At 49.8% G+C, this 21,968-nt stretch overlaps 1 protein-coding gene across 1 annotated transcript in view; it reads left to right on the forward strand.

The window, feature by feature from the left end:
* TANC1 (tetratricopeptide repeat, ankyrin repeat and coiled-coil containing 1) overlaps positions 1–21,968 on the forward strand; it is a 137,183-nt gene that overhangs the window by 91,675 nt on the left and 23,540 nt on the right. Inside the window, exons 15-19 of the mRNA XM_036253328.1 lie at positions 6,481–6,589; positions 7,520–7,642; positions 16,352–16,588; positions 18,394–18,579; positions 21,013–21,091. Coding sequence (XP_036109221.1) covers positions 6,481–6,589; positions 7,520–7,642; positions 16,352–16,588; positions 18,394–18,579; positions 21,013–21,091 — 734 coding nt within the window. The remainder of the gene's footprint in view (positions 1–6,480; positions 6,590–7,519; positions 7,643–16,351; positions 16,589–18,393; positions 18,580–21,012; positions 21,092–21,968) is intronic.

Here is a 21,968-nt window from a genome sequence, read left to right on the forward strand (position 1 = left end):
TCTTGGACCCCCAGCACCCCTCCACCCACCATGCAGCTTGTCCCAGGCGTCTGATGTGGCTGCTGGCCCGGGGGTGGGGGCCCAGCAATCACATCTGGCCACCTCGTCGGTATTTGTGGTTTAGCTTGCTGTAACAGCCTGGCATTTGGGGTTGGCAGGATGGAGGTTCAGGGCTTAGATGCCCCATTCATGAGACGGTGGTGAGCAGCCTGGCCGATTTGAAGATGTGAGGATTTGCAGCATGGCGGGGCCGGGGTGCAGTTCTCCTTATGCCCAGGGGAGGAGGTGGAGGGAAACCTGCTGTGTGGCCTGATGGTAGTCAGGGTGAGGTCGGGACCTTGAGGGGCAGGTGCTTCCAGAGGAGGGTCTGTCCATGTCCACCACCGCTGCCGGGCCTGGCCTGCAGCATCACTGTCCCGAATGGCTTCAGCTCTCTGCGAGTCAGGATCGGTCCTGGTTCCTGCCACACGTCTGGCAAGGGGCTGAGCTGTCCCCTTTGGGCTGGACTAGCCTCCAGAAATGGGTAAGAACTTGTGACCAGAACACGACCATCCTCCCATGGATGTTGACAGTGTTGACCTAACAGGTCTACCTGCCATTTCATATTGTGATAGTGCTGTTTCTTTAGGTGACACTGGGCTAAGAATTGACCTTGGGGACACGGTTTAGGGCAATTAACTGTAACTCCCAGGTTACTGAGCCAGACCATAATAACTATGTAAATTGTATATCATGACATATTTAGTCAGGTGAGGTGCTTTTCTGGGAAAAGTCAGAACTTTGGGGAATAGAGAGTGTTGTTGAGTTTGTAGAGACATGAAAACAAGTCGAAAGATTTCAACAGTGGGTGTCGATTTGTTAGAGGTCTGAGGCAGGGTGGTTGGACTGGAGTCACAGTGATGCTTCACTCCCTCTTGGGAGGTTGGTGACATGAGGTTGTGTAGCCTAGGGCAGAGCTGGCAGGGGGGTGACTGATGGGTTGTCATCCCTGGTTGTGGACCCCTGGGCACTGATGTGTTCCTATTAGGAGATGTGGGGACTTATCAGGCGCAGGGCCAGGACTAGACTGGGCAAGAGAGGCACCCGGGTGCAAAGGATCTGTTACGTCTCAGAACTGTGCAAGTCAGCATTTACCCAAGATCCCTGTAGTTCTTGAACATCATTCAGCAGCAGACAGTATATAGAATCGTGTTGGAAGGAAGCTCCTGGAGTTGATTCAGCACAAGTTTCTGCAGACCCACGACATGCAGGGTTGAGTGGCACATACAGAGATTCCTAGGATGAGGGCCCAGTTCCCAGAGACTTCCCCCACAGCAGGGCAGGGGAGGGGGGCTTGCGGGTGCTGGGAGGAGCCACACTGCACGTGGGCCTTCGGGAAGGAGGAGACGCCTCCCCTGGGGAGGCCATGTCTGGAGAACGTTTCATACACACAGTAACATTTGAGTTGGGCCTTAAAGGATGGGTAGCATTTCTCTTCCCACCCCAGTTAATTGTAATTTCCCCCAGTTATAGAGAAGAGAAAGAAAAGAGACTCCAACACCCAGAAGCAGCGGCACTTCACGTTTTATTTCTGCCCCTTTCCATGCATTTTAAACATTTTCCAAATTATTTTTTTCTGTATTAAAATTCCCATTCTGCTTGTTCTGCTTAATACATCGTGGGCATTTTATTTTATTTTAATCCTCACCCGAGGACATTTTTCGATATTTTGTTCAGATAGAGTGGGAGGGAGGGAGGGAGGGAAGGGGGTGGGGTGGGAGAGAGAGAGAGAGAGAGAGAGAGAGAGAGAAACTTCGATGTGAAAGGGACACATCGAGTGGTTGCCACCCACACGACCCAACCAGGGCCGGGACAAACTGCAACCGAGGTACGTGCCCTTAGCGGGAACCAAACCCCGGTCTCTCCAGACTGCAGGCCGACGCACTGACCGCTGAGCCAAACCGGCCAGGGCCATCGTGGGCATTTTAGAAAGCTGTTTGGATATCTTAGTACAGTGTCGTTCTGCATGGCTGTGCAAAGCTCCTAGGAGGCAAATGATAATGTCCTTCACCATGCCCTTATTGTAGGGCTTTTACACTGTTTCTGGGTTAGTTATAAGCATAGAAACCTATTGTAAATATCTGGGTGCTCTACAGGAAAGCAGTAGAGTTTGAGGGAGGTCTGGATTAAAATCCTGTTTCCATTAGTACCTTGTATAATTCTTGTGCACAATTATTTTAATTCTTCAAGCCTTAATCTCCTTATCAGTAAAAAGAATAAGGGTATCACCTCATTGTGTAATGATGGCTGGTACAGAGAGAAGTACTTAAGAGGGTGCGCTGCTCCCCTTCCTCTCCCCCTCTTCCTCCCTTCCTGTTTTTGATTATTCCTTAGGCTTGAATCCAGGAGCAGAATTAACATGTTGAAGAATAAAGTTACTCCGAGCCTTCATTTACCTAGGCTTCAGCATCGTATTTTGCAGTATTTTTCCATCTGTTTTAAATTATTTTTAATCCTCACCCGAGGATATTTTTTCATTGATTTTCCGATAGAGTGGAGGGAGGGAGAGAGAAACATCCATGTGAGAGAGAAAGATCCACCGGCCACCTCCCGCACGACCCCAACCCGGGCCAGGGCTCGGGATTAACCATACTGAAGTACGTGCCCTTGACCAGAATCAAACCCGCAACTCTGATTCGTGGGCCAGTGCTCTAACCACTGAGCCAAACCAGCCAGGGCTGTTCTTTTCTGTTGAAATAAATTGTATACTTCACGATAGTTTACCTGGAATGATTGATTATAAACCTCAAAAAAAAAAAGAGAGATTTTCATACTTAACCACAATACCATTGCAATACCTACACTATTAGTACTAATTCACCAGTATCATCATATATTTAGCTATGCTCAGATTTCCCCATTTTCTTCATATTTTTTTTTAGTATGTATGAATCAGGATCCAGATACGGTCCATAAGATGTGCTATGTTGTGTCTTAATCTATAGATTCCCTCCTCCTCCCTTTTTTTTTTTTTAACATTCTATTTGTTTAAAAAGAACAACTAGGTAGTTTGTCCTATTAGTTTCCCATGATGTGAATTTTGCTAATTGTATTCTCGTGGTAGTTTTCAATGTATTTATCACCTTTATTTTTTATAAATTGGTGGTTAAATCTAGAGGCTTGATAAGATTTAATTTTATTAAAAAAATTTTTTTTTGCACAGATCCTTAGTAGGTGGTACTGAGTCCTTCCATCAGGAGGCACTGAACATCTTAATGTTCTTACAGCCATTGATGGTCACTTCCTGGATCCTTTGACTCATGGGAGGTGCTCAGGACTGTTAATCTAGGACAGTGTGCCGCCCTTCTCCCCCACATCACTGACTTGAGTGAATGGGAGGATTTCAGTAGGTGGAGCAGGCTGTTGGGGCCGGGAGGAGCTGTGGAAGACACGGCGGCGTTAGAGAAGCAGGTCGTGTTCCGGCAACAACAAGTGTAGTGTGACCAGTGCACTCATCACGGAGTGGAGGAGCAGAAGAGCTGACATAAAGGCTGTGTCTGGGAGCGTGGCCTTTTATCAGCCACCTCTGGAGAACCAGGGACAGTTCTGGAGTGCGGATCATCTACGTGGATGGCAGCGTGGTGGGGTGCGCATGGGGACCGCTGTGACAGCTAGGAGTGGGGGCTGTCGAGCTTGGCTTCAGGGCGCAGTGGGTGGAGACAGGCCTCGCCGACATGAGAGGCGGGCATGGCTTAGCCTTGTGGGCAGCCAAGGAGGAGAAAGTGCCGTATCCAGGTGTCGCCTCAGAAACCAGCGGCCTTGCGCTCAGAAGGGTAAGAAAGGCAGCAGGCGTGCGACGGGGCTTGCAGAGCAGGAGCTAGCTTTTGCTCTCGGCAGTTTCCGTGTGTAGGGTTGTGGGACCCCAGCCGGACAGGTTCTGATGGCAGGCGGATCTGAAGGTTGGAGAAGTTGGAGTTGAAGATTTGGCATCATGGGTGGAGAGGTGGTGGTGGGACTTGGTGGGGACGTGTACACAGAGGAGAGGAGCGCTTGACTGCTGGGCATGGAGCAGGGTTTTGGGGAAGGAGGTTGGGCTGTAAGTACATCTGAGAGGTGAAGGAAGATGAGGATTAAGAGGAAGCTGTTGGCATTTCAGTTCAGGAGGAGAGTCCTGGGTACTTAGCGACTTCACTGGGCTGTGAGGAGGGAAAGAGGGGAGAGCCCATGTCCTGGGGTGAAAGTGGAAGGGTGGGAAGGTTCGGGGTGGTTTGAGTGTGGGGAAGGGAACATACAGGAGATTGGGGCATGGTTGGAAACATTGAAACATATGGAGAAACCCAGTTCACAAAGGAGAAGAAATTGGAAATGCAAGGGAAGGGGGGCTAAGGGGGGGGGCTACTTGCCGCCTCTGTGTTCTCATTGAGTCTGTTCATAGCACCACGCTAGCTGAGTTTCTCTTCCAGCCACTGAGAGCTCCCCAAGGGAAGCACCTTCCATCGTTCCCACCAGACCCCCAGTATCAAGCGTGGTGCAAGGGGGATGTTAATGAACAAGTGAATGGATGAGAAGTCATGTTTAGCTGATTAAAAGCATGGGCTCTCACGTTGGGTAGACTGCAGTTCAGCTCTCTGCTCATTTACCAGCTGTTTGCTCTTGGGCAGACTCCTTAGCTATGCAGGCCTCTGTCTCCCCATGTCAACAAATTGAAAATCATAATCCTTAAGGGTTCCCATGGTTGTGCAGGTTGACAAAATACTGAGTTTCTGCATCTGGCATACAGTATATCTTAGTATGTATAAACTTTGCAAAATGAGTGGACTCCTGAGTGAAGGTACGTGGAGAAGGTAGCACGTGATCCCAAGGCCAGGAGTAAAGGAAGAAGAGGTAGACGGGACATAAGGGAGTACAGGTGTCCAGCGATTGCATGGTGACTTGTCTGCTCAGAGAGGTGGGAAGCCACCTGCTTAGCTGAGAGCCCTGGAAATCTTCAGCCCAGCCATAGAAGCATGGTGTCACCCCAAAAGGGCCAGTGTGTCTTTGTTGTGGACACAGCTGGCATGGCCACAGAGCCCAGGAGACTGGGGAACTGGGGATGGAATAGCCATGGTTGGGAGAGTGGCCCTGATTGGAGTTATGTGGACCAGTTTGATGCTGGGACCAGCCCATGGATAGGGACTGGGGAGGGCGTGGGGGCCAGGGGCACCGGAAGGTAGCAGAGGGCAGTTTCCATGGCAACAGGGGAGCAGGAGAGGTGGGAGCATGGGAGACTCTCTCACCTGAGAGAGGAACCCCAGCTTGAGGTTTGGGAAGTGAAGTTCATGCATGGAGCACTGGGTATGTTGCTCACAGAAGCTCCAGACCCTTACCAGGCATTGGACACTCAATGGCAACATGGCCTTAAAAGTCATGCCTTCCCCTGTAGTATGAAAAGCATCTGTTGGTTTCCACCTGCTTTTATTTCCTCTTCTCCAAGGTGGTTTATAACCTGTTTGGAAACAGGATGCATCTGAATGAATACTGTTGAAATGATGAATGCTTTAATCATCTAGATTAGCAGCTATCAGAAAACATATTTAGGAGAATGTTGTTTTTTTCCATAATGTATATTTTTTCCTCCACAAACACCTGTTTTCCCCTCAAATTCAGCACATCACAGCTTTCTGGTGTATAGAAATGAGAATCATTCATACTGTGCGGAAGTCACTGTTGTTGGAGTAAGCAACAGTTAGTATCTTTTCCAAAGAAACTGGCTCAAAGACATGATGTCTACGGGAGGCAGAATGAGGCCTATAGACACGCAGGGAAAATGGTAGCATGGCTCCTCCATGGGACAGTTGGTGGGGGCTTTACTGGTGGTATCAGTTGAATATCCCCCATGTGCCCAGACAGCAAGCTCCCTCATACATCTTAGTTTTCTGATCTGGGTTCCAGCCACGTCTAGAAGTCTAGGTGTTTCTGGTCATGAACTGTTGCTACGCATGACCTGGTTTTTCCTTCCTTCCCATTGTACGGCCTTGTCCTTTGGCCCGGGTTTACCCCAACGTGATCACCCCGAGGGGAGACCAGAATGCCAGGTCCTGGGGCGGCTCTGCTCCACCTGTCCGTTTGTGCATTCATCCATCTGTCTGTCCATCCAACCAGGAAATACACATTTGAGTACTTCCTCGGCATTTGCTAGGTGTGATGACTGTGCCTGTGACTTCGACAAGACCCGTAATTTCATGGAGCTTACATTTTTGTGACAGACATAACTAAGGTGATGACAGAGTGATGGATGAGGGACAGAGAGGACGATTCCAGAGGAAAGACCTGCCCTGTCACAGGGCTTCCTCTGGGTCGTCCACAGAGAGAGGGGAACCCACAGGAAGGCCTTCCACTGGCTTGAAGAACAGACGGCGTTGGCCATCGGAGGAGAAGGGGCTCGTTCCGCCGTTTCGTGCAGTGTGGCCTGTGGTGTGGCAGCGCGGGGTCTTGTTACAAGTCTTTGTGTTTCTGGCCTAGGAACGGGCACGCCCTGCTGGCCTTCATGTTCTCCCGCCAAGAGGGCAAGCTGAACCGGCAGCAGACCATGGAGCTCGGCCACCACATCCTGAAGGCGCACATTTTCAAGGTGAGACACACCCCACGGCGAGGACCGGGCGCACGGTTGTCGTCATTGTCTTTCTGAGTCTTGGTTTTGGAGATTGTTGACAGCTTTGCCAGCCCTCACAGAGCCTCCAGGAGCCCCTTGCAAACCCCCCCCCCCCCCGAACGTAGCCACTGTCCGACTTACAGTCACTCGGGTATATATCTAAATGCCAGGGTCATGTTTTACTCCCCCCCTCTAAGTTTCTTTTCACCTGAAGTTTCCATTTCATTCATTCCCTTTTGTGTCCTTGTTACTTAGTTGTCAAAGAACATGAGTTACTTGACCTCTGTTTTGTTTGTTTGTTTTTGTTTTTGTAGTCAGACAATTTATTGGACTGGATTTAGAATCAGTGTCAACTTGGCTTCTAGTTTTACACCACCTAGATTGTCTGATTGTTCTTATTTCTCGTGATCTAGTGGAACATGTTCCTCTTTCCTCTGAATTGCCTGTCATTTGGTAGTTGTGTGTAGAGGTTTAATCAGATTCAGGTTTGATTTTGTTTCCAGGGAGTCACGATTACTTTCTAGTGACACTTGGGGCTTAAGCTCTGGATAACTCCGGGGTCTCCTGCGTCCGGACGCACAGCCTTGTGCCGGCTTCCATCAGCCAACGCAGGTCTCAGCCTGGACGCGTCCGTTCATTGCGGGGTACAGCATGGCGATACTTTATCATTTTCTTCCTTTGATTGACTGGAGCTCTTCTACAAAGAGAAGACACTTTCTCCTCACCTGCCGTCTCTGTCCCCAGGCCTGCGGTTCAAGTGCGAAGGCAGGCTGGCTCCTGGACTCTTGGTTTTCAGGAGAGAAGGCTCACAGGCTCGGGCGTGCTTTGCCACCTGTCCGCACGCGGCCCCAGCCAGCGCCGCAGGTGGGAAAGGGGAAGCTGAGGCCGGTTTGTCTCTGATTGTTTCAGGGCCTCAGTAAGAAGACGGGGATCTCCTCGAGCCACCTCCAAGCCCTGTGGATCGGGTACAGCACCGAAGGGCTTTCTGCCGCCCTCGCCTCTCTCAGGAATCTCTACACGCCCAACGTGAAGGTGAGCGAGCGGCCCCTTGGGCCCCAGGTGGAGCCCCCAGCCCAGCCAGCCTCTCCCCAGCAGGCCTCCCCTCCCTCTGCCTTGGGCGCCGCCAGAGGAGCGGCTGAGGCTGCTCTTTCCTGCAGTAAATCACACAGACCGGAAAGCTCTATTATCAGTTCTCTTCCCCACATTTAGCGTTCCCCGGGCAGGAAGACGTGGGTGATCGGGGCAGCTCTGTGAGCACAAGGAAGCAATTCACAAAGGAACCAGAGGTCAGGGGAAATTGATTTTTAAAGTGACCTGAGTTTCTAATCTGGGCTATCTCTTTATGGTTCATAGGAAATTATGCACCGATGAGGGACACAGAGGAAAACTGTCACTGAATGTGTGTGCACGACCGTGGGAAGCGTATCAGGGTTGGCTCCCTGCCGAGCCAATAGCTTCCTCAGTCTTGGTCAGTGGCTGTCATGTCACAGTATTCTACTGAGCTTTGTGGGATAGATGCCCCCCCCCCCCTTATTTGATACAGTCTGAGACTCTAAAGCACACAGTGGCCAAGTCTCTGGTTAAATCAGTACAGAAGGGTTAACTGCCACAAAGCATGGGAATTACTGCTTTACGTGATAGCAATGCAGCTGTCTTCTCCAGTGCAAAGTAGAATGGGATCATAGGTATTTTCACAGTTTATTTTTTTGTAATTTTATTTTTTAAAATATATTTTTTTATTGATTTCAGAGAGAGAGGAACATTGATTGGCGGCCTCCTGCATGTCCCCCACTGGGGATCGGGCCCACAACCTGGTCATGTGCCCTGACCAGGATTCGAACTGGCAACCTCTTGGTGCAGGAGTCAACGCTCAACCACTGAGCCACACCAGCCGGGCTGTTTTCATAGTTTAGATTAATCACCCACTTGACAGTCCACTAGACTCTAGGCCTTTCAGTGGCAAAGCCCCTACACACCTGGCTGCCCTCATGGGCTCGGAGGCAGTTCCCAGGGTTGGATCCTGCCTCCTGTGGTCATACCTGTTCCCCCCTTAGGAGCATGAGGGTGACCCGATGTGGTCATGCAGCACAGGCAAACAAAGCCCTGTGAATTTGTGGCTATGTCTTCCACTTCTTACTTTGGGTTCATCAAACTCACCTGGGAAGGGGGCTGAGAGCCCCAGAGGTGGTGCTGGGGGGACACTCACAGGGGACATGCGGAGGGACTCTGTACCTCCCCTCCCATCCGCACACCCACCCTCAGTGCTAGCACCTTGGTGTGTCCGGGGACTGGCAGAGAGCTTCCTGTGTCCAGCAGGCGTTCGCTCTGCCCTCCTCTCCCTTCCCTGCCTTCCTGGTGGATTTTTTCTTTGTCTTTTTTTTTTTTAAATTGAGATATAACTGACATCTAACATCGTATTTCAGGTGTACAACCTAATGATTTGATATTTGTATATATTGCAAAGTGATCACCATAATACGTTTCGTTAACGTCCATCACCACACCGTTAATAAATCTTTTTTTCTTGTGATGACGGCTTTTAAGGTCTACTTTCTTAGCAGCTTTCAAATATACAATGCAGTGTCACTAACTGTGGTCACTGTGCTATGTGTTGGACCCTCACTTCCTGGTATGTAGAGGGGAGGGTGTGACGATGCTGACGGAGACGCTGGGTGTCAGAGGGACCTAGCAGTGCCCTGACTCGGGAGCCCTGCTGCCCAGTCCAGGGCCTTGGTGTCGGTTAGAGAAAGACCACTGCCTCCAGGTGGACGCAGATAGGTCTTTGCAGAAATAAAGTACCTCTTTGTGCTGGTGGACTCAGCCCCATTAGGGTTCCAGACTGGGTGGCCAGGGGCACACCGGGTTTGGTCCCGACAGGCCTCTCGGCCCTGCCCCTTTGCATGTTTGCAGCTCTGTCCAGACCCGAGATTGGAGTGCCTGTGTCTCTGCTGAAGCCACATACAAGCTTAGGGGCAGACGGACAGGGAAGCTGTTTCTGTAGTTACGGAGAATTAGCTTCATACGGCTTCTACTCATCAGAGAAAGCTCTCCCTTTCTAGGCAGAGTTTAGACTTCACATAATAAAATATTTGTATCAAGAATTTTGGTTTTACTTAGACTTTATAGAACTTGGGTTGAGTGTGCTATAATAATATTGTTCCATCTTTTGTCTCAGCTGAAAGTATACCTTTTGGCTTGTCCATAATTAAGAAAATTCTATAATGATGTCAAGGAAGAAAGAAATAACAAAAATGGCAATATTGCCCTGGCTGGTTTGGCTCAGCGGTTAGAGCGTCGGCCTGCGGTCCAGAGAGACCCGGGTTCGGTTCCTGCTAAGGGTGCGTACCTCGGTTGCAGTTTGTCCCCGGCTCTGGTCAGTCGTGCAGGTGGCAGCACTTGATGTGTCCCTTTCACATCGATGTTTCTCTCTCTGTCTCTCTCTCTCCCACTCTATCTGAACAACAACAACAACAAAAAAGCAAAAATGGCAATATCTTTTTTTATTATTTTCATGAGTTGTGGGCACAGAAGTTACTCTTTCAATATGAAGAAAATTAAATGGGAAACATCATACTCTGTTGCATATGAGTTTTTAAGACAGTGAATTAAAGGTACAGCATAATAATATAATAAACTTGACCTTCCTGGGATTACAAACTTTTCTCTTTAACATATTGCACTTTTAAGAGTTGTTCATCTTTACTTTGTCTTAGAGAACCTGGGTGTCACCGACATCTACACTGTCCCCGAAATTCTACAACTTGGTTACAGAATTTTGAGGTTTTCCATTATGCTTCTGTTTTCTTTTATCTTTCAAGGGGAAAAAAGGGGGTTTTCACAGAAATTTGAACAAATTACAGTAATTTAAAATTATGCATGCAATTAAGGAACTTTTTTTAGAGAGTATTAAATGTTGTCATACAGGAATTTATGTCATTCTGAGCAATAATTGCAGTTTGCCACTTTGGTAAATTAAAGTGCCTTTGCTCTGGAATGATTACTTGGTAGATGAATTTTAATTTTAATGGCATGCCAGTGACTTCTAACAATGGAGTCTCCCGGTACCAGGCCAGCATCGTGCCAGCCCCGGCCCCAGCCCGCCCCCTGGGGTCCTTGCCTCCAGGCCCCTGTCCAGCTGGCGGTCTTGCTCACACTGTCCCATCGGACTGGCCGCCATCCACGGGCTTCCCCAGGCTGTGGACACTGGAGAATTCAGGTTGTGATTCATCTCTCAGCTAAAGGCAGGGAGGAGCAGAGACAGGCATGGACTTTGCCTAACGTCCCTTGGCTGAGAGGGTCCGGTCATGTTCTGCATGACAGTTGGTTAGGCAGAGCACAGTTTAAACCGGTCGTGTGGCTGTGAGCCCCCAATATACTACTGAGTCCACTGAGACTTGTACTTTCCAACTGGGCGGCCAGCGCCTCTTCTGTGCCTCATGGTCATGTTGCTTTGCCAGCCCCCAACCTCCTTTTCAATTTTCTTGCATTCCAGAAGTTTATAGATAATATTGCCATTTCCAAATGATATTGAAGGAGACCATCTGTGGCGGTGATGGATGGAAAATGTCCATGTAGTTGGGGAGAATGTAGAGGATGAACCATTTAAACCCCTTCCTTGAACACACAGCAATCTTAGCTAGAGCTGCTGCTTAGGCCGCTGGACTGCTCCCTGGCAGTAGTTAGCTCTGTGCCCAGAGATCCTGTGTGCTTCATCCCCTGAGCCTCCGTTTTCCCACTTACTAACAAAAGAGCCTGTCTTAGAGTGACGAGAAACCTCAACGAGATGTGAAAACTCTTGGGAAAATACTGTGCATGTATTACATGGGCAAGTGAATTATTTTTATCAGCGTGTTGTCTCCTTTCTGGAAACAAAGACACTGCTGTAGGCACCTGAGCACTTCTGGATGTGTCTGCGGCGGGAGGTGATAAGGAGCTGCCTGCCATGAGTTTTGATGGGTCCAGGTGACTCATGTAAGCACGAGGTCTGCTGGCAGGGAGGCCAGACCTCCGGGTGGCCAGGCGCCTGGGCGGAGTGCCCTCCTGTGCCTTCTGGCAGTCAGGGACCTGGGCGCTTGTCCCCCCTGAAGATTCTGTGAATGGTGATTGTAATGAGAACAGTTGAAACTTCGCATTTACAGGATGCTGAGGACTGTGCTCCATGCTTTATGTGTGTCTGTGTGTGTTTTTTTTTTTTTTTAAATCTTCACAGCAACCCAGTGAGGTGAAACTTTTTATCTCCACTTCTTCGATGAGGCTGAGAGCATTTGGTAGCTTGTTCCAAATCACACAGCTGGAAGGGTACCTGGCTGAGCAAGCCCATGCTCCACAGGTGCATTTATCGTCGCATCTGTTTACAGCCCCAGCTGCCACCTAGGCACCGGGGAGCCCAGCCAGGGCAGAACCTCCCAGGGTGGGGCACAGGCACTGGAGACCTTCAAGCTCCCAGATGTTTTCAGTGTGCAGCAGGGTGACGAACCCTGGGTTAGGGAAGGATCCACAAAATGATTGGGGGTTCAGCGGTAAAAATGCCCATAGCATTGTATCATTGAAGGTGGTGTTTTTCCCAAGAAGCAGAGATGAAGTGTGAATTGTTGACAGACATCTTTAGGAAAGCTTTCCCTTAACCACATACCCTCCAGGTACTGTCTTATAAGGTATCAGCAAGACAGTGCTGAAAGTACACCTTCTGACACTGTTAGCAAAAGGACCTGTTGGGTAGAACAGATGGTCTACTGGCTGTTTTCTCAGGAGGCACCTGGAGCACAAGGAGGTGGAATAATTTTCTGAAAATCACACAGCAAGTTAGTTAAGGGGCTGATTGTGAACTCAGACTGTTTAATCCATCATCTTTTCTTCTTGGGCTCATGGATCTCAAGAGGGCCTGGGAATGGTGGGCGAGGTGAGAGGGTAACTGACTCTCAAGGTCACCCAAGGAATTGACAGACTATCCCTGCCTGTCCTGTGGCGACCAGAGCCCGGTGTGCCTCTCAGCGATGTGATGTGGGTTTTGAAAAGGCTGCCATGCCCTTGCCGGTTTGGTCCAGCGGTTAGAGCTTCAGCCCGAGGACCAGAGTGTCTCGGGTTTGATTCTGGTCAAGAGCACGTGCCTTGGCTGCGGTTCCCGGCCATAGTCGGGGTCATGTGGGACGCAACTGATCGATGTCTGTCTCTGTCTGTCTCTGTCTCCGTCTCTCTTTCTCTCCCCCTCCCACTATACCTGAAGATAAATGGAAAAATATCCTTGGGTGAGGATTATAAAAAACAAAGCTCCAGGGTTCTTCTGTATTCCTCTGGGTGAGAATTGATCTCCTCGGCCTGTATGAAGTCCCCAAAGATTTCACCAGCATCGTCCTGTTCTTTCCACACTAATAGCAGTTGCTCAAGGGGAAATCATTTTCTAAAAAGCCCTTATTTTTGTTTAGCACTTACAGTTTTAAACACTTTTGAATCCTAGTTGAGTCTGGCTTTGAAGAGCAAACCCATGTAGATTTGTGGAGCTGGCCCAGCAGGGTAAGGTCATGTGCTAAATATCAGTGTGATCACAGGGACACCTTTTCTGGATTCTCTTCTGGTTTCTGTGCCCTTTTTGTTTTGTTAATCTTCACCCAAGGATATTTTTCCATTGATTTTTTTAGATAGAGTGGAAGGGATGGAGGGAAGGAGAGTGAGAGGGAGAAAGAGAGAAACATCAATGTGAGAGAGATACATCGATCTGTGCCTCCTGCATGACCCCGATCAGGTCCGGGGATTGAATCTGCAACCCAGATATGTGCCCTTGACCGGGAATCAAACCTGCAACTCTTCTTCTGTCTGTGGGCTGATGTGCTAATCACTGAGCAAAACCGGCCGGGGCTCGTTCTGTGCCTTTCCATCCACCTGCTGGCTGGCAGTGGGAGGCTGGAGGCCGAGCTGGCGCTGACCTGGGCGGGACTAAAGATGCTCCTCTCGGATGCGCGTAAGTGACGGGTCAGGGGCTGGCTCCTGGGGTCTCCTCAGCACTTGTACACAATCTGTCCTTCCTTAAATGTAACCGATGTCCTAGATGTGGCCATCCTGTCGTGGAGGGCCTTTGTTTGGCACTCTTCTCTGGGAACTCCGGGATCTTACAGCAGCAGCTGGTGCAGTGGGCTAAGCTGGAAAATGGGCTGTGGTTCTGTGTGGACAGGTGTGCACACTTGGGCGGAGTGGTGGGAGTGGTTTTTACTGGGTGGGGACTTTTCCCTGGTGTCCTGGCACTGGAACAGGGACCTGTAGGAAGCCATCCTCTGTCACCTGCATCTGTGGAAAGGGGAACATGAAGGGTAAAGGCCAGAAGCCTGGGGCCTGCTCGCCATTGCTGAGGGACAGATTGGACCCGTGTGGCCAGCCGCAGTGGGGGAAGCGAAGGGAAGGTGCTGGGAGGGGAGGACAGAGGGAGAGCTGAAGGGCCAGGTCACGGGGTCAAGCTTCAGCACCACCAGGACTGTCCGAGTTCACGCTGGGGTTCCGCGCTGTCCTATGTGGTCACACAGTTCCAAGCTGTGCTTTCACCACCTAGCAATATCACTTTCTATCAGTTTGTAAAAATTCTGTCAGCTGCTCTCGTGGACACATATCACTGAAATAACTTGAATTTATATGACTTACCGTCTTTCTTTATCTTTTAATGATCCCTTGTGACTCTAGTCAAATGAATGACACAGTTTCTGTGGTTTTCACACCTCGTGGGCAGCCTGGAGGCCTGCCAGGGTGTGTGGGGGAGTGACGGAGGCAGGCGGCCGGGCCACTGACGGGAACTGTCGGAAGAAATGCAGTAGGCATTTTAATAGGTGTTAAAGAACTGGCATTTTTTCCAGTGACCTGGAGATAGGCAGAAGATAATAGTAGAGCTACAATTTGCATAATGTATTCAGTGATTTTATTTTAAAATCTGTAGATAAACTTCCCCTCATATCTGGATCCAAGTAGTTTGGTGGGTGGTTAGGAGAAGGTGAGTTTTTAGGAGTCGTGTGCTGCCGACAACCCACAGGCACATGTTTTCGTGTGTCTGCGTTTCCTCGAGAATGTTCCACTTACTTCTGGCCCTATTATCTCACTGTTAATTATTTAATCCTGTGATGATTATTGCATTGCCAGAATAATGAACTTTATTTTTATTTAGATTGATCAGTGACTTTTCAAAGGGTGGGCTCCAGACCAGCAGCACCAGCATAAGCAGGGAGCTCGTTACAAAGGCACATTCTCAGGCCCGGCCCCAGAGCTACTGAATCAGAAGTCCAGGAAGTGGGCTCTGAAACTGTGCTTTAAAATGTTTTTAATTTTGGTAAAACAAAGAAACCCAACAACAACATAAAATGTATTATCTTTACTTGTTTTTTTAGTTAAGTATAGTTAGTATGTGTTAGTTATATTGGTTTCAGGTGCACAATATAGCGATTTAACATTTTTATGCCTTACAGTTGATCACCTCACTAAGTCTGGTCATCATCTGTCACTGTGCAAACCTATCACAGTGTTATTGACTGTCTCCCCTTCACCTTTTCATCCATCCCCCACCCCTCCCTTCTGGTAACTACCCCTATGGTCTCTCTCTCTTTTTTTTTTTTTTTTTTTTTTTTTTTTATCCTCACCCGAGGACATTTTTCCATTTTTTTGTACAGATAGAGTGGAAGGGAGAGAGAGAGAGAAACATCGACGTGAAGGGACACATCGAGTGGCTGCCACCTGCACGACCAACCAGGGCCGGGGACAAACTGCAACCAAAGTACGTGCCCTTAGCGGGAACGAACCCGGGTCTCTCCGGACCGCAGGCTGACGCTCTAACCGCTGAGCCAAACTGGCCAGGGCTGTCTCTTTTTTTTTAAATAACTTTTCTTTATTGATTTTAGAGAGAGAGGAAGTGAGTGGGGGAGAGAGAGAAATGTTGATGAGAGAGAACATCCATTGGCCGCCTCCTGCATGCCCCCACTGGGGATTTGGTCCACAACCTGGGCATGTGCCCTGACCGGGAATCAAACTGGCGACCTCTTGGTGCAGGAGTTGACGCTCAACCACTGAGCCACACCAGCCAGGCCCTATGGTCTCTATTTTATCTTAATTATTTTTAAATGTAGAATTCAGTAGTGTTAAGTATGTTCACATGATCGCACAGTAGATCTCCAGAAGTTTTCCATCACGTGAAACTAAATCTCTGTACTCATTAAACAACTCTCATTTCACCCTCCCACCAGCCCCTGGCAACCTCCAGTCTACTTTCTGTCTCCCCGACTCTCACTACTCTAGGTGCCTCATAGAAATGGAATCTTACGGAGTATTGATCTTTCTGTGACTGGCTTGTTTCACTGAGCATAATGTCCATAAGGTTCATCCACAATGTAGCATGTGTCAGAATTTCCTTCCTTTTAAAGGCTGAGTAGTAGTCCATTGTGTGCATATACCAGTTTGTTTGTCCACTCAGCCATCGGAGGACACTGTTTGCTCCTGTCTCTTGGCGGCCGTGAGTCATGCTGCAGTGAGCAGTGCAGGTGCCTCTCTCAGATCCCGCTTTCGCTTCCTTCGGGCGTGTACCCAGAAGTGGGATTGCTGGGTCTTGGGGAACCTCCGCACCATTTTCCAGTCCCACCGCGGAGAGTGTGTACTTGCTGCACATGCCCAGGTTTGAGAGCCCTTGGATGAAAATGAGGATGCTCTCCTCCACAGAAGTTGTCGGTGTCATGACACGTATGTGAGAAATTAATCTTGCTGGGGGACATTATCCGACAGGTGAGCCGGCTCCTGATTTTGGGAGGGGCCAACGTGAACTACAGGACAGAAGTGTTGAATAATGCCCCGATCCTGTGCGTCCAGTCTCACCTTGGCCACGAGGAAGTGGTCACTCTGCTCCTGGAATTTGGTGCCTGCCTGGACGGGATGTCGGAGAACGGCATGACCGCCCTGTGCTACGCCGCCGCCGCTGGCCACATGAAGCTGGTGTGCCTGCTGGTCAAGAAGGGGGCGAGGGTAAGCAGCAGCCTTCCCAGGGGGGTGGGGAAGGGTCTTATATCCTTGTTCGAATTATCCACTGGGCCAGTCTTTCGTTGGTCTCTACTTTGTTGAATTGCAACGAACAGACATGAACAAAGGGTGGGCTCAGGCAGAAAGGTGTGATGTCACCTGAGTGAGTGCTCGAGTGGCAGCCTTGGAGAGCGAGGGGCCGTGTGTTTTGCTCCTAAGCTCTTACTCTGCTTAATAGTGCCCCCGGGGGAGGCCGGACACCAGGGAGGTTCCTGGCCACCAGCTGCCCCAGTAGGGCCATCCTTTCTAAAGCCTGCAAGTGTGGACCCAGAACGAGCACAAAATTTAACATAGCACTGATTGGTTGAAAAGATTTAAATGTTTGCTTTTATCCCCTCTCCTTATACCATTTCATTGAACGCCTTTTTAAAACAATAAAATGAGTTCTGTGGGTCTTTGAAGCCATGTGCTTGAGCACGTGGATCCCGGAGCTAGACAGCCCAGAATCCTCATCTCTCCAACTGCCAGCTGGGGCGGGCCCGCGGCTGAGGCTGCGTGCCCCCGGCTCCTCTTCTGTGGCGTGGGCGCAGCACCAGGGTCCACCGCGGGGCGGTGGTGTGAGCATAAATAAATCCACATGTTAATATTATCAGTACATAAGTGACTCTGGGGCTGTCAGTGTTAATAGATTAAATGAGAACATACTTAGGTTTACCATGAGCATTTCACTGGGGTGGAGGGTGTGCTTTTGAATAACAGTAGAAATAAGTTGATATTTGTCTCTATATTAGGATATTTAAGGTCCAACAAAAAGACATTAGGTTTATAGTAACTGTAGGAGCCTTTTTGGTTTTTCTCTCAAAAACATTTGGGATGGATGAACTTTAATTTAGCTCGTGGAAGAAGAGGGATGTTGCTGTTGGGCCTTCCCATGGGTGCCTTCGCGCTGTCAGCTCGCTCCAGATCCACACTCAGATGGTGACTCCATTCTGTTGGGAGGCTAGCAGGTCCCCTCCCGTCCCAGCTGAAAGCTCTGTAGGAGGAGGGCAAGGGTCACGTAGGTGACTGTTGCAAAGCCTCTGGGTGAGGGTGCAGAGCATCCTCAGAATTTGCAAGCTAGGAGAGGCTGGACCCTACACTCTGGGCCCGTGTGCCTGGGCTTGGCCAGGGAATGACGCCTTCTGGGCTGCCTCTGCACCTTTAGGAGGTAGGCAGCGCTCAGACACTCTGTGGCTAGCTGGCCTGCCCAGCTCTGGAGCCACACTTGACATGCTGACATGTCCCAGGTCACCTGCCTGCACACGGTCTCATTTCCCAGTCTGATGCCACTCAGAGTCCCTTCCTTGTTCAGAGCTGGCTTTCCAGATCCCTCCCTCTCACCAGCTCTCCTGACTTAGTGACTACGGACTGCTCTGCTCCCCCAGAGTGCAGCTCGTCACAGCAGAGTCAGAATGTTCCACTCGGGACTGAGGTTGGTCTGCACAGGGCTTTGGCTGCAGCTTTGGTCTGTGTCCTCACACATGCTCCCCAGAGAACTCGGAGCCCCCAGTGGTCTGCTGGAGAGACACAGGAGTGGGGAGGATGTGCTGTGGTAGCCGGTTCTACAAAGGGCACCTGAAACCTGGCACCGTGCATTCCTTATGTCAAAGTAACTCCAACGCGATTTGGTGTGCTCCAGAAAACACACTGGAATGTGGACCCCCAAGTTCATGTGCAGTGGGAGGGGGTTTGCATGCAGCATTTGGGATGGGCCCATGTTCCTAGAGCAAAGGTGATGCTAAACGCTGACCTTCCCTGCTCCTGCCTTCCAGTTGGACCATTTAGATAAGAAAGGCCAGTGTGCGCTGGTCCACAGCGCGCTGAGGGGCCACAGCGACATTCTCCAGTACCTGCTGACCTGCGAGTGGGCGGCCGGTCCTGCCCAGCCGGGCGCACTGAAGAAGAGCCAGGCCCTGCAGCAGGCGCTGACAGCGGCCGCCAGCATGGGCCACAGCTCGGTGAGTCGGGCTGTGGGGTTCTTCTTGGGACACTGGAGGCCGTCGTCCAGTGGTGGGTATTTGTGTCAGCACCTTCTTCTGAGTTGCTAGCTCGTGATACATGGAACAAATGAAGGACAATGAGGGTTTCAAGAAACAGCAGTTGGTTTGACCCTGCGTAACCATGATCAAGGGTGTTGGCATTACAGCCTTCCCGTGAGTGACAGCCCAGAGCCCAGAGGGTCCAGTGTGCATGCGTGCTCACATGGCAGGGGCGGGCCTTTGCTACACGGAGGCCTTCGTAATATGCTAATGTCCATCCTCCGCTCTTCCTTTTCTATTTCTTTTTTTAGAATTGATTTTAGAGAGGGAGAGAGAGAGAAACATTGATGTGAGAGAGTAACATCAATCTGTTGCCTTCTGCATGTGCCCCAACCGGCGATTGTACCTGCCACCTTTTGGAGAATGGGGTACGCTCCAACCCCCCGAGCCACACCGGCCAGGGCTTCCTTGTCTGATTCTCTCCTCCTTCCCTCCTCTGCTTCTCCTCTTGTCCTGCTGCCTTACCCCCCCACACACACACACACACTTTGCTTCATTCTTTTGTCCTTGTCACCTTTTAAGAACAATCACATGGAATCCTAATTCTAAAATTGTCCCTGGGTATTTGAAGGCCTTTAAGCGCAGGACCCGGTGCGCTCCAGCCTGCCAGAACGCCCGCCCCTCGCAGCTCCTGCCCTGAAGGCAAACCCTCGCTGTCGTTCGTGCAGCGCTTACTTCTGGAGGGCGCTGGTGCTCCTCCGTTCACTGTCAGCTCCTGACCAGCCTGTCTGTGAGCGTAATAGTATTGTACCACTGCCTTCTATGTATTTCTCACTCTGTATGGTCCTCAAGCAGTCAGAGTTGCCAGTATTTGGTAAGAGTCTTCCCCACAATCATTTAAAGTAAATGTGGGTGCACAGCTAGCTGGCTGGCTGGCTACCTTTGGGCATTTGAAATACCAGGGCAGACACACACACGCACACTAAAAATACACATATACAACACTTCGCAATATATTGCAACACGTTGAATACAGAAACGTAAGAGGGTGTAGCTCTCCTAAGAGAGACATGAGAGATTTACAAAAATATGAAATAATGCCGCTCAACTTACATGTTTTTGTTTTGGGGATAAAACACAAATGCGTTTTTATTAAAATAAATTGTATTTCACAAAAATACGTTAAACGTGACATGTAACGAGTTGGTGATAAGCTCAGCGCCAGCGGCTGGGAGGACTGTGCAGAGGGGGCCTCCGTCCCCAGGCAGGGGGCGTGGGAAGGGCGGGTCCGTTCACCAGGAAGCTCGAAGCGGGGATGAGCTCCCCAGTGCTGCTGTAACATGTGACCCCAGGCCCGAGTGGCTTGAAACAGCACGCACCCGTTCTCTTGCACACCTGAGGTCAGAAGGCTGAAGGTAAGGTGTCAGGAAGCCAGTGTTCCTTCTGGAGGCTCCAGAGAGGAATGGAGTTTAGCTTTTTTTCTGGTTTCTAGAAGCCACCTGTATTTCTTAGCTTGTGCCTCCTTCCTCTGTGTTCAGAGTGCCTCACTTTAACCTATGCTGCTGCCATCCATCTCCTCTTCTCTGTGACCTGTTTTTCTGTTCCTCCTAGAGGACAGCTGTGATTATGTCAGGTGCATATATACACCTGGGCGATTCACGGTAATAATCCCATTTCAAGATTTGAAATCACATCTGCACATTCCGTATTGCCATGTAAGGTCACATTCCCAGGTTTTTGGGATGAAGATGTGTACATATTTGGGGGCTGTTGTTTAGCCCCCCGCAAAGGGCACAGGTTGGGAAACAGGAATGACGTTGCTGTCCTCTCCTGCGGCTGCTGTGCATGGGGAACGCCGGCTCTGGTTCGGGGCTCAGATCCTTCTGACTCCCCAGGAGCCAGCATCCTGCTCCACACTGTGACCCAGCCGCTCTGATGGGGGAGATGCCTGTACGGAAAAGAATACCAGCACTGTCAGTGTAAAAATCATTTGGACAATACTATTTATTTTATTAAAAGATATACATCGCCTTGTTTTCTTTCCTTGTGAAAATGGGTTCACCATTTTCAGGCGATGTCTGCAGAAACTGCACGTTGTGTGATACCCCGTGTCCTTTGTTGATTAGGCTGGCATATTTGGGTCATGTAGGAATTCATTACAATTCTAAGTACCTGGGAATCCTGAACAATGCTGCTGAAATTCACCAAGATTTTTTTTTCTATTCTTCTCAAAGTGAAAGTGTGAATAGCATATGAATTATGCTCGAAAACGGTTTTCATTATATTTTCTCTCCTTGTGCAGCATGAGATAATCATGGTTGAAAAACAACAGGCTCTCTCCTTTGATACGTGGGGTATAATAAGCACATATGGCTATGAGAACTCATTGAATCACCTTGCCGCTTCCGACAGGTGGTCGAGTGCCTGCTGGGACTGGAAAAGGAACATGAGATAGACGTCAATGGCACCGACACGCTGTGGGGAGAAACAGGTAATCATGGATCCACTGCTTGGAGTCCGGGCCAGCCTGATGTCCAGCCCCCGTTCTGGCCTGCCTGTCTTCAGGAGGACTTGGGACGGATGGGTATCCTCCTGTTGTTATTTTATCACAAGGCACTGGAAGCTTAGCACTACTTTTGAGTAGTAAAGCTTCTAGAAGCATACAACATTTGAATTGTTTCGAATTAGATCAGCAGTTCCTGTTAATCTGATGAATGTCAGCCAGAACGGCCTACGTAAGGTCTTCCGTTATCCTAACCAGCCTGGCCTCTCTCCTGTGAGCAGGGCAGGAACTTCAGCCCCGGGTTCGGATGAATCCGAGCTGCCCTGTGGAATGAGAGCAGGACTCAGGCCTCGGGGACCTACTTAAATACTGCATACCGGCCACCAAGTCCATTTCCATTGGTGCGGGGGGTGTGCGTTTAACTGTAGCGCGGGAAGGAAGCCCACAGTGAGCGTCTGAATGAAGGTCTGACAGGTTAATATGGATAGCGCTGCTTTGACATTTCCATGGACTGAATTGGGATTAGAAATGTAAGACCGTAAGTTGTGCGTTGTTGCCTGGATGTAACCAAGGTTGGTTAATACGTGTTCCCAGGCTGCATACTGTGTGGGTATCGTGTACATGACTTCATTTCATTGGCACATTTATTTCCCAATGCTTCCGAATTATTTCCTAACCAGCTAGATGGTAGTGTGTAGAGTTTATCAGCTAACTCGTGCTTGAGGGGGTGGGAGTGCTGGCCTGCATTTCAGGGCCTCTGGTGTGGTCCCTTGGGGGCTCTCATCGTGCGTGACTTCAGTGCCAGTTGCGGTCCTTCAGGAGGAGGTGGCCCAGCCCCCGGTCCCCGGGAAAGCACAGGACCTCA

This window comes from Molossus molossus, unplaced genomic scaffold, assembly GCF_014108415.1.
Source record: "Molossus molossus isolate mMolMol1 unplaced genomic scaffold, mMolMol1.p scaffold_m16_p_11, whole genome shotgun sequence".
Taxonomy (NCBI): Eukaryota; Metazoa; Chordata; class Mammalia; order Chiroptera; family Molossidae; genus Molossus; species Molossus molossus.